This window comes from Rhopilema esculentum, chromosome 4, assembly GCF_057945365.1.
Source record: "Rhopilema esculentum isolate cy_ngs chromosome 4, ASM5794536v1, whole genome shotgun sequence".
Lineage (NCBI taxonomy): Eukaryota > Metazoa > Cnidaria > Scyphozoa > Rhizostomeae > Rhizostomatidae > Rhopilema > Rhopilema esculentum.
The window spans coordinates 13,722,188-13,735,354 of record NC_142818.1 but is presented as its reverse complement, the minus strand read 5'-3'; the positions used below and the strand labels follow the sequence as shown (position 1 = coordinate 13,735,354).

The window sequence follows — 13,167 nt, the reverse complement described above, 5'->3', positions numbered from 1 at the left end:
AGTTGGGTTGTCACCTTAGTTTTGTAAGTTGCACTGCAAATGAATATCATGCTTCTTTCAGGATCATCCAGGTCATTCTGCAACAGAAAGACATGGTTAGTTGATCATATACATAGGGCTCTCAATGGAGGGCACGCAATAGCACCCAGGCTTCCTTTGATTAACTCTGTGTTTGATTTTCTCATTAAAACAATTCGTTTTTAAATGAAACCATTCCCCATGACTCTGTTTTTGCTGTTCCCACTAAAATGATTCATTTTTCAAATGACTCTGTTTTCGGTTGATAACTTTGAACATCATTATCGAATGTCTCCATTTTTGAGCGTATCAATTGGAACCCAAAATTAGAAATGTTTCATTCAGCTCCATTTTCCTACAAAAATGGGGTAATAGGAACAGGGCTTGATTTCCAATGGACTAACACATTAATAATTGCCCTTTGCCATTTGTTGGTTAAACTGGGCCTTCTTTTTTTAATTGATAAAGCCATTTTTGTCTGTTTTCTCTTTTAACTTTGCTGAACAGAACTGAAACTTTGTCACAATTCTAAAGACACTGAAACCTCTCTCTATGTCGCACAGTACCCTTAGCGATAACTGGTGAGAGAAACATGAACATAACTATACAATGTGTAGCATTCAGTTAATTGATTAAAATTTTGTCACGTTTAATGATTCAATAGAAAAAACTTTGTTGTTCTGCGTTAACAATTAAAATGGATTCGGGCACCCCACTCTTATCACGCGAGTTTTTGGTTGCGTATGTTGATTTCTGCACGTGAAAGCCTTGTATACATGAAAGAGACAGCATACAACAGAGAGAGGAGAGATAAATTGCAACATTTTCTAGAATTACATCAGGCCTGGCCACCATCAGAGCAGCAAATAGCTCTCCTAGTAATTTCCAGGTGAGCGTTTTGTGACAGGGGCATACACTTGGTCAAAGATTGGGATAGGACAAGCCTATTGTTTGAAAATTATGACATCACAATTTCCCATCATTTGAGATAAAAATACCATTGCCCCCTCTCGCCTCCAGGTGTCCGCCATTGTTTTGTGATAAATATGAATAAAAACATAGGAAAGTTTAAATTTCAAGACGAGCATGTTGCTTTTAAGAGCAACTTAGGATAGCAATCTGTAGCTCCTTTTCAGGGGAGAGGAGCAAGGGCTATGGCCCTCCTCAAAGGACTGACCAGATTATATCTACTAAATTTTGTCATCACCAACCTATTCACATGATATACACCCTTAAAGCTATACACCATATCAATTACAATTTAATAACTCTCTAACCTTTCGTCTTGGGATGGGACACCTTATGTCTTGCTGTTCCCCAAAATTCTTATATGTTATATAGTTCTCTGAACATATCAAAACTCCACTTGGTCCATCGTTGCCACCGGGAACTAAACAAATACAATGAAGAGAAAGAATAGAATAAACAACTAAATACTGCAACTTAAAGGCATCTCACAGGTTTACAATAAAGAAACAGACATAAGGCACTTAATAATTAATATTCACTTGAAATTTTAAGGCAACATCTTAGTAGTGACAGAAAATACACAGTTATGTTCACCAAAGAAAGAGCAAGAACAGAGAACACCAACTAACATAGTTCTCTGGTGAAAATTGGCATAAAAGATCATTCTAAAATAATCATATATCTCAAACTTTAGACATAACATTCAAGCTGACCAAGCATATACTTCAAGTTCAATGTTCAATCATTTTTGGAGGCTAAAATTGTGAGACTAGTTAGAAAAAATGCCATTGATGCCTTTGTTGCAAAGAAACCATCACAGGGAACATACAGTCATGTAAAAAACCATTCAGATATATATATATGACCAAATTTATTTGTTTTGACTTAGTTCACTTCAGTTTGAGATTTCCATCTGGTAAAAATCCGAAGAAAAGTTATAACCATTTTCAACTTGCTTCCTCTTATGCTCTCAAATCTCTCAAAACATGAGGTGTTCTATAGCTTAGCAAGCATTTTACTGAAGGAGCTTTGTTTCTGGTATGAAAACACACTTTTTTGTTGAAAAGGCCCTAAATTTATGTCTTACAGTTGTAATGCAAAGTTCTAGAAAACAGAATATAATTATTGTTACCAAAAGAAGTTCAACCCATTTAACAGAAACCAACTAACCAACCTGATATCAAAAGGTTTGAAAATTCCTCAAGTGGTTCACTAAACTTGCGGACAACATGGTTGAGTCCAAGATCCAGTTCATAAAATGTCAATGTTTGCTGGGCAGACTGGGCTGCCTCCCCAGTGTGATCATTGTCAGATTCTTCATAGTCCAGCTCAAGACAAGCAAACATTGGGTTTTCAAACCCAACATCAACACCAACCATGTGGAAAACAACGTTGTGTCCTTTGTGGGCTTCAAGGGGCGATGATATCGTTAGTCGAGCTGACGCATCTCTGTTCATAATATATACAAATTTCTGCTTCTCTAAAGCACCTAAAAATATTTAAATAAATATTCACTTAATTGCCTGATAAAATCCTACATAAATTTGAAATCAGTCTAAATTTTGGAAAATTCAGTATTCAAAAGCTGGTAAAAGCCAAAGGTATCCATTAAATTTAAGTCTGCAATTACATTAATAAAACTATATATATACCTAGCATGAGATATTTTCAAAAAGCAATAAGTTACCAATCATCAGTGCTCTTCCTTTAGGATCACATGCCAAATACTGCCCTGGCACGATCCGTCTACAGCCACTTTTACCAAATGTTTCCTGATGAATCTAAAATAGACATCTTAAAATATAAATTTGTAATAATATGCACATAACTTTGTAATAATATGCATATACAATTAAATCATAATGCTTCCTGTATTCATATTTCCACACAACACACTGTTTTACTATTGGAAGCTTCACTTGCCAAACTTGAGCCACAGAAGAACAATCATATTCACACAACAACTCCATGTTTACATTCACTAGTATGACACAAAACCTACTGTTATCGACTAGACTAAAACTGGATTGAGTAGCAAATTTTAGAGGATTATAACGTGCATCTAAAACCAATGTGAATCATGTTCTAAAAAGACCTATTCTTTAATATTTGATGTTGAAACACCTCTTGAAGATTACTAAAACTGATGTTTGGCAAATTTTTATCTTACCATAAGAAAACTTAAGGATGATTTTCAAAAAACCTTTTATTAAGAACTAAAGATGGATTACCTTTTCAAAACAATTTTTTGCTGGATTAAACTCCAGTATTATCATTCTTCCTGAATCACTGCCAACAGCCAAAAAGTCTAGAATATGGTTGAATTCATTAAATGTTTTCATGAAATTCTGTAAAAAATTACAATTTTAGAAAGTTAAGCAACAAGTTATAAACAGGTCCCTATGTTTCCTTTTTAATATTTTCTCAGGCCTTGGAAGATATTTGTAGATATAGCAAGAACAGTGATAACTCCTGTTCCTTTAAAGAGCTCAGAAAAAAACAAAGAAAAAACCAATTGAGCACATTATTCTCCCACTCATGATACTTTTGATCCACATCTGGACATAAATTTTCTGCTTACCTTTGGACATTACCCAACATTCATATTCTGTTGAGTGGCAGATAAAGTATAAAGTATCTTAGTATAACATATTTCCATTTTTTAGTGATAACATATTTCCATTTTTCAGTGATAACATATTTCCATTTTTCAGTGATAACATATTTCCTTTTAGCAGTGCTTTTTTCAATTACTGTGGTACCAAAGCTTATTTCATTATTTATCTGTACAGCCACTGTGCAGGTGTAGAGCTCTGCCTATACGGTATCAAGCACATGACACACAGGGAAACAGTAATTTTCTTATAAATAAAATAAAATTAAATATACCTTTAGTGCCTCCAGTTAAATGAAATGCCATCAGATCTCTCACAACTCCAAAAACTTCAGTTGAATATAATGGATGAATTTTGCCAGTATTTGGATCAGGTCTAAGTATCTCCAACACTTTCCCTCTTGAGACAACAATTTCTTGTGACTTGGTCCCAGAAAATTGCCCATGAACAGCACAATAGATGGCTGATGCCTTTTGCAATGTTAAGTTGTATAAATACATTTTTGCCAAAGCTGCTCTCTACTGCAAAAATAACATTGACTTTAATGCACAAGAATAGACAAAACTGTGATCTCAGAATCTATGATTGCTTTACTGCAAGAAGTTAGTCAGTTTCAAATTATGACAAGCAGTGTTCTAACACCTCAATACAAGAAAACATTTTAGCTCTTCTACTAAATTTAATTGAAATTAAAGTCAGCTCTTACATCCAGCTTGGCAATACCCTAATGCCTCAAATAAGCACCCGAGCGCTTATTTAATTTTTTTAGGCTCCAGGGTGGGCGCTTATTTGAGGGAGGCACTTAATCGTGGGGGCACTTATTTAAAAAATTGAGGGGGCGTTTTTTCAAGGCATTATGGTATGTAAACATTTGAGACTGCAGCAGCAAGACTACTTAACCAATTTGTTAGTGAAGGGGTGTAGAAAAAAGGAACATGCACTGGGTCTGATAACCATAGTTTTGGTTCTTATCGGTGTTCTTAGCAACTTATTGATAAAATCTACCCTACATTTCATATGTAAACTTAGAATTGTAATTTTATGTTAGTCACTGAAACTTTGAAATTGTAAAAATGTTGCTGAATGATAATTTTTAATTAAATTGAACTGAATCCTTAAGTTTAATTTAAAAAGGTGGCGAAGGTGGTTGATACACAACAGAGGTCTAAAATATATTATCTATAAGGTTTTATCAACAGATAAAGAAAATAGGAGGATCAGAATCAAGTTCTTTGCCAGCAATGCATAAAAAGTTCCTTGGCTATAGATGCAGGCACTGAGGTCCCAAATGGATAAAATGAACCAATGGTCCATGGGACATATCTTTGGCAAAAATTGGCAAATCAGGCAAATAGACTATTTAAAGTAAAACAAGTTTCAAATCTCTGATAACTAATGCTTTAAAGGCCAGGGTGGAATCCATGTAACCTACACCAGAGATATCTGACACAGACTTCATAATTTCCTTGGCGCACTGGCGTATAACAAAGAAAATGAATATGAATAAAAAAATGTTCAAACTTTCACACTTTTTGATTAATAATGTTAGTATTGTCCTGTTTCAGAAAGGTAGAAAGATAAATCACTTTTCTAATTTATCTAAGATGAGATGAGATGAGATGAGATGAGATGAGATGAGATGAGATGAGATGAGATGAGATGAGATGAGATGATGATATCTAATCTGCAATGGGCATTTCTTGGAAAAAATTTATTCCTGAAGAATGCAGAACAAAATTTCAGAGTACTGTCTAACAATAACAAAGATTTGGGGCACGCCCAAACAAACCAAGGCAAATATAATTACTAAAACAAGAATCCCTACACACAATACACAGTATCTTAAAATGAGAGCTTCCATTAACGTTTTTTAGATACAATAACACAAAATTCAGTCTTGTGCTGTGGAAAGCAGCCCATATTGCCTGCACCATGCAATGGTAGTCTCGTTTTTGTCTTCAAATTAACGCCTAGTCACCCTTGAATTGAAGGACTCAAATGTGATCTGAGCTTGAGCCATCATGATGTAAAAGCATGAAGGTATACTTGCAATGCACTTTAAATGTGGACCCAAATCAGAGAAACACAGGTCACCATTATACTACAGAAAAAAGAACAGAACTCTTTGGTTCCGTTCTTGTTTGGGCACGATACCTTTTTTTATCAAGTTTACACTGTAGCAAAAAGGAATAGAACCAAATTTAAGCTTTGCAAAGCATGGGCAGTAAGCACATCAATCTAGGGAAACAATCAACTCCCTTGACAACACAATTAATCTTAACAATAACAGTGGACTCTTGGAAAGCACCTGTTTTGTGAAGCCCACTGATATATCACCCTACTACATGCTAAATCCTTCCACCCAGTCTCATATAAAAGACTGTTATTTACAGACAAACACCTCAAAACACTCCAAACAAATCAATCATAAGAGGTTGAGTCCAAGGATATCACCACCAAATTTAATAAACTAGCATATGTCACCCAAAATGTGCTCCTTTCCGCAGGAAACCTCACCAATAATAAAACCACCCCTCAGTCAGGCACTCAGGGAGGGGACCTGCACTACCTAAACATAGAACCCCTTCCATCACAAGTTCTGCCTTTTGTTGTCCCATTCAACATCAAAACGATGAATATAAATTCAATCTTCACCAAACATTGGCACTTGATTTTAGCCAGTGCTTATCTCGAACAAATATGGAATATCACCAGACCGGTTCTAGCTCTCAAGGCTGAAATACACTATGCATTTAAATGGATTCAATTAAATGGATAGCTGGAAAATGGACAGTGTAAACGCAAAGTTGGATGTCAAAATAGCTGTTTCGACAAAGTGAAACTTCCTTTCAAAAAGTTGAACGTGTTCAACTTTTTCTATTGTATTTTTCGAACATCCTTCAAACCTATTGTCTTTAATGACCTGCACTGCACTTCAAGGGCTTCACTCCATCAGCCAGGCTATTCTTTTGATCACGCTGTTATTTTTTGAAATTCTTATAAATGGCTGCAAAGAGTCAAAGAATTAAAAAAGACTAAGAGTTTATAAATTTGTGGAGAGAAAAAAGTTCTCTTTGGGACATGAAATCGCCTGTTTTGCAATAGAGATGGATGACAAACAAAAATAACAATCCTTGCTGAGAATTTTACATTCGTTGGTATTGCCTCTTGCAGCCTTGTGTTGATTTTTTTAAATATCAAATTCAACGAGATGCAAGATCTCATCAAAATTTTTGCAAGACATTCTCAAGAACCTTTGATATTTGTTGACTTCTTCCAGATGGAATTCTTGTGAAAGCGTATTATCAACTCCTAGCTTATTTCTTCAGGTCAACCAGGGCTTAACCCAGACAGATCTTTGTTGCCTATTTAATTTTTGCGCTTACGTTTTGTTTATTATAACCAATTGCAATTATAGCAGAAGCAACAGCACATTCCTCATCAGAGTTCATGATAAAAAAGGGGACGCTTCAAAAAAACTGATTCATTTTAATGGATGAGTGTAAACGGAGACATTTTTTATTTAAATGGACTGTTCATTTAATTGAATCCATTTAAATGCATAGTGTATTTCAGCCTTTTCTAGAAGGCCTAACCTCAAAGATCAATTGGTTCACTCTAAATTCAGACAATTAACACAAAGCCACTTCCCGAAGCATTGTGCACCTTTAACTTTAGCAATATATAAATATCATAGTAGCAACACAAACACCTAAGGTGTCACATTTACTAATTATATATATACCCTTCTATTTGGCTTTAAATTTTTATTTTCTGTTTCTTACTTTGCAACCATGATCCTGGACTTGGGATTGTAAGGGGTGCCCACAAGAAACAGACATACCAAATTAAAGCTCCAAAATTTCCCTCATGGGTTTCTGGCTGATGAGTTGCTTCCTTATAAATGTCTGCCCTCTTCAAACAAACTGCTCAAAATAAATAAGGGGCATACACAACCACCCCATCTGGTTTTAGGCTTTAACTACTTTTCATCCCCCTTTTCTTACTGTCCTGTTTTGATTTCTAAATTTTTTTCACATATTGGTTTGTTATTATCTTTATTAATTGGTTTTTATCTTTTATGCCTACAAAAAAAATCATACTTCAATGCCATCTTGACAATACTTTTAAAAAGCATCTTTATCTATATCCCAAGCGAGGCACGCTTTCCTGAGACTGTACAACTGTTAATATTTAGTGATCAAAGCTTTTAGGTACTCATACAGTACATCGTGTGATGCACAACTCGACAATGAGTTGATTTGTTCAATAAAAATTCTCAAGATCAACTTTATCTAAATGTACAGACATTGTGGCGAAAGGACACATTTTAAGCAATATCGCACAGAACAACTAACAGAAGGGTAGAGTACACTTTTATCTACTTTTTATTCCTCCAAACATTTTATTTCCTCTGCAAATTTATTTTATTTCCAATAATGTGTTGGCATAAAGGTGGATGGGCTTCATGCCTATGTTTGGGCCAGTGTAAGACTATGACTTCTAAACAACCAGTGGTGGTGGAAAGGATGATTAATATTATTTATTATGCATTGTATCACACAACTTTTTGGCAATTAAATGTAAAGCAATTTCCAGCGTGAGGTCTATATGGAGGGTGTAGAAGGGAGTATACTGCTAGTAATTAGTCAGGCCATAAAAGGCCCAGTCAGTCACTAGTCAAGATTTTTGGCTCCAGTTAGTAAAAATTTTAGTACAAAACTCCTGGTTTTAATATTTATTCATAGTTTCATGTACAAAAAGAAAAAATCTTATAAGTTCAAGTTAAGTTTTTCATTGAATTGCAAGAAAAACAGCCAGTCAAAGGATGTTTAGAAAGTGTTATCCATTATACGTAGAGCAGATTTCACGATTAAGGGAAAGGATATTAAACGATCAGAAGGAAAAGCACCGTCATTGAGAGGTAATATAGGGAATACTCACACATCACGTAATGAAAATTGGAAAACCTTTAAAAAACTCTTCCACTAAATTATTAGTTAATAAGCAGTATACTAGTTGCAATAGGCCATTAGTCTTTAGTCAAAAATATGGTTATTCATTAGTCTTGGGTTTGACACATAATTAGTCATTTAGTCATTTGTCAGTTGCCAAAATAGTCTGTTAGTCAACGAGTCAAAACCCTTTGCACACCCTCAACATAGATCCCACCCTGGCTTGAAGGCCAATTCAAAGGTTTCTTATTCATGACGTTCATCAATAGATAATCCTAACCAGATTCTTCAGGTTCGCCGTCGATAGTATTAATGGTACACATAGCTAAAATCGAATGAGAGTACTCTGATAATTCATCGACCATTGAAATACAGGATGCCAGCCATTACAAAATAACATACAAAAGATAAAAATTGCGGAACAAATTACCTCCAAAAGTTGCCCAAAAGAGAAAAGTCACGAGAGCGTTATTCGGAGAGAGTTTATGTTTAGCCTGAATAATTAGATGTCAGAGATTTTTCCGGCAGCATGTGCAGGCCACCGAAAACGTTTCGCAGCCATCATCATCGTCGTTGTACGCAGCCTGAGCAGCCTCCTTTTGAAAATAAATGTACCTCTATAAAAGACTGGATCGAGCTTCTAATTGTTTGACCCACATGAGAACCGAGGCCCGCCAAATTTGCTTAGGCTCTAGAACCGTGGGACCCACTGTTCACCGCGAAACACCGAAAGAACCGACATGAGAACTAAACGGGGTACCCAATGTTGCGCGTATGACTGGTCATGTTGCGTACTGCCGAGTGAGGCAAATTTGTTTACTTCCGCCATTTTGAATAGTGGCAAGAGCGAGCTGCAATAGAGTTCAGTATGGAAAATTGCTTGTTTTAATGAATGATTTTCTCGTGGCTCACAACTCTTTCAGTGCCTTTTCTGATGCAGGTAGTCAGAGAAGATATAAATCAACAACACATAACAATTTTTTGGGGTTTTTAAACAGAATTTTAAAATATATGGCTCTTTTAGTTTACGCAGTTACGGGAGGAATATAGCAGTGGCCTGTCCTGTTTTTATGAGCCGAAAAAGTATGTGCTTGCAATTTTTATCTTCATATAAATTGGAAAGAACTTTTTGAGTCTATTATCTAATAATATAGACCATTTTAAATATATAATTCTTGAATTTTTCTGTCTGTCGTTTAGAACCTAATATAGCACATAAACATACCATGTCACAAGCATTAAAACACATGTCAAAAACATAAATACACCATGTCACCAACACAAGCATACCGTCTCACAGAATTAAACTCACTATATAACAAATATCAACATACCATATCACAAGCATAAGCACACCATGTCACAAACACAAAACGCCAGATCATAAACTGAAGCACGTTGTACTAAACATATAGCCACAACTGAATTCCACGAATCATTCATACATTTTCGCCAAGGCTTTTGATCTCCCAGGGGCTGCTTGATAAAGGCAAGAGCATCAGGAGAGAATATGCTGCACCAGATAATGTGGACAAGCCGCTGATGGGTAGCTAACCACATTGGGTTATTTTATATGAATAAAACTTTGAATGCCAAGTTTCATCTACATTTCGCTTGCTTTTAAAGTGACTTACAAACAGCTGACTCCAAAAATCTTTTTTCCTCACCAGAAGGCTGATTTTAAGTCTTGCTACCAACTTTTCTTTGAACAAATCTTTTTTGCTTAAATGAAATCATTAAAGACATGATGAGTGCATATTCCAAATTTCCATAATAAAAAGAAAAAGGATTTTCAATGAACATCCACTTGTAGTTTGCTAAATTGATAGAAAGTCAGTTCGTTTTTTTCATGCAATTTTCTGAATCTCCAACTTTCTGCAGCCAAAATTTTTCGGCCATGCCTACTTTCGTAGTACGTTCCTGCTTGTCATATTGGTCAGGTTTGGACTCATTATGTAACCAAATAAATTTGAAAACCTAGATTCAACTTTGAAAACCAATCAAAAATGGCAGCTTAAATGCTTTGTTGTTAAATTCTCAAACCACCCACCAAAAAGCTATTTTCAAAAGTTATCTCAAAACTTAACCAAGGGAGCCGTTGCTTCCCTTTCATCACTCTAAAAGAAAATGACACTTTGTTTCGAATTGGTTCCGTTCCTTCCACCTACCAACATTCTCTCTCTTGAACCGCCTTCCAATCTTGCTTTAGTCCATTAACAAATAGCTGGAGAAATTCCTCCTTGCGAGAAAGCAGTACAGAGGGCATCTGCAAATAGCATGAAAATGTGTCAATTCAAATCCCAAAGATTAGTGCAAACCCTAATTATCAGACTAGCCCCACCTTAACCGTTGGATGAATCAACGGTTTCTTAAGAATCTGACAGTCCTTACTTTTGCTGGAGGGTGAAATTTGGGATGCAAAATACTCTAGTAGGGTGATATTTTAAACTCCTGTCAGACATTGACCCTTGTGTACAGCGAGCCTTGTTTTAAGAGCATGCAGTTTTGGGTGTTGCCGAAGTAGAGTTGACTGTGCTGCGTAAATTTTTAGAAAGCAAGGAAAAAATAGCACTGTCTTTCGTGAGTCCTGAGATAACACAACATGCTATATCAGCTACATTTCTGCACGGGAAGAGCGACTGCCAATTGAGGAAAAACTGATTTTCAACTTTCTCGTTGAGATATTTAATGAATGATGTCTTAATCTCCTTCCAATGATAACAGAAAAGAAGTACAAACATTCAAACACGTCAGCTGGAAAAAAGGAGCGAAATGAGGGATGAGCAGGCGAAGTCAAAACGAGCACAAATCAAATCCTCATGCTTTCACACCCGTCCTAAAATAGTAAGTAGCGAAAAACCTGCCTTGCTAGATAGAGTGCAAAATAAAAGATATTTGTAAGTGTTTAGGGCGTTTATAGTTCAGAAAACCTTTCTTTTCAACTTTTAAATCTGATTAGATGACTGGCATTAAAACCGAAAAAAAATTGTTATTTCAACTGTAAATGAAACGCAAGAATATCGCTTTGTTTTCACACATACAAGGAGAACACCAGTGGCAGCGCCATTTTGATGCAAACTCTTTCCAATGTGTACTACTGCGATGCAATTCTGATGAAAGAATCAAAATTAATTAACGAAAACGGGGATAAGCAAAAGAAGCAATCAATTTACATAGTTTCAATTTCAAAAGATTCTGTTTGTATGTGTGACATGCAATTTTTCTCCATAAAGCCAAGAAAAGGTACTTTTAATCTATTGAGAAATTTAATGCTCAGTCGAATCAAAAAGTTTTCAAAATCATTAAACAAAATTGATAAAAGAAACAAAACGTTAAAAATAGCACGTTCATATGTGTTGTTGACTTAAAAATTTCTTCAAGACTCAAACGACTTAACTTCAAAATCGTATATTAAGCAAGGAGAAACCCCTCATTTCCATAATAAAAATTTTAACCTGTCCGTGAAGTTCTGAGTCAGATATTTTCGTTTCAACTGAAATTGTTTTGCGCCAAAACGGAAACAAAGTTACACAAAAATAAAAAATTTTTAAATTTATCAATCAAACTAATTACAAACACATAGTCCATTGTGTCAAAAAGGGATTTTTCTAAGCAAAGACTAGCGTTAATGCAACGGCCATTGATAATATTTACATGTTAATAACTGTTCGGTTCTAGTGAATCTTTTCAATGATGAACGGATGCAGAAGGCACTGGTTCAAGCTCAGGCGTTTCGAAGGATCGAGCATGAAGATTTTATCGAGCAAGTCTTTGAGCTGCAACACTTTTCTCTTCATATCATCGTTATGTCTTTGGTTTCCAATTAGAATTTCAAAGAGATCTTTCGCTTGTATATTGCTAATTGTCGTTATCTTCTCCTAATCAGTGCATTGGTAAAAGTTAAGTTCATACATACCGGATGATCCAAAGGAAAAGAAACGAAGAAAGGCAAAGATGAAACCCCAAAAAAGAAAGAGAATGAAAATAAGGCCAGGAACAATGCAAATAAAAGTAATTAGTTGGTAGGGCAAGCAATTGATTAATTAATTGGTAATTACCAGGAAGGACAATCATTCAATTGAATTTGCATCTAAAGGCATTTTACAAGCATTCCATAACTGTTAACAGCATTGCATCATAGGTCAAGTCTATAATTAAAAAAGATGGGGAACGGTACTGAAAAATTTATTGGTTTAACATAAGAAATTGGTGGTAAATAGCAACGAGAACCCTATAGGTTGAACCGCAGAGCATAAAATTGAAGACAACACCAGAAGACGAAAAGATAATGCAATAGAACAAAAATAAAATGTTTTGCTTAGGAGCCATACACTTCATCTGCAGATTTCTAGATCACTAAAAATAAATATAACTTAGTTGAGTGCAAAGAAGAATTCAAACAGTGCTCCTCCTGACACTACTTTTGAGCTTTTAAAGCCTTTCTCAGAAAAATATAAAAACAAAGTGGGGTGTTGGTGCGGCACTCAAGTTTCATTTCTTGTCGTTGGCCTTTCTCAAGCTTGTGAACCGTAAGACTGTCATGTTATCTAGGCTCTGGAAACTCAAAGCTTGAATTTGGAGCTAAGATTAAAAAGCAGAATTTAGAAACT

General features: G+C 35.4%; 2 protein-coding genes across 7 annotated transcripts in view; both read right to left on the bottom strand.

Annotated features, from left to right (window-relative positions):
• Positions 1–12,185, bottom strand: part of LOC135691096 (splicing factor 3B subunit 3-like) — a 29,205-nt gene extending 17,020 nt beyond the window's left edge. The window contains exons 1-9 of one of the 3 annotated variants that reach the window (XM_065208849.2): positions 11,599–12,185; positions 10,726–10,823; positions 10,192–10,279; positions 3,877–4,123; positions 3,219–3,295; positions 2,675–2,768; positions 2,162–2,476; positions 1,296–1,408; positions 15–77 (exon numbers count right to left, since the gene is read on the bottom strand). In XM_065208849.2, the coding sequence (XP_065064921.2) occupies positions 15–77; positions 1,296–1,408; positions 2,162–2,476; positions 2,675–2,768; positions 3,219–3,295; positions 3,877–4,102 (888 nt within the window). In that variant the 5' untranslated portion in view covers positions 4,103–4,123; positions 10,192–10,279; positions 10,726–10,823; positions 11,599–12,185. The other 2 variants (XM_065208850.2, XM_065208848.2) reach the window with 2 other exon arrangements.
• LOC135691098 (uncharacterized) overlaps positions 10,726–13,167 on the bottom strand; it is a 19,543-nt gene continuing 17,101 nt past the window's right edge. Inside the window, exons 10-11 of one of the 4 annotated variants that reach the window (XR_010516730.2) lie at positions 12,616–12,705; positions 10,726–11,667 (exon numbers count right to left, since the gene is read on the bottom strand). Coding sequence is in view for 3 of the 4 variants with exons in the window: in XM_065208852.2 (XP_065064924.1) it covers positions 12,232–12,435 (204 nt within the window). In the remaining variant the exon portion in view is untranslated. Of the gene's footprint in view, positions 12,436–12,546; positions 12,706–13,167 lie in introns of those variants that run through there. The other 3 variants (XM_065208852.2, XM_065208851.2, XM_065208853.2) reach the window with 3 other exon arrangements.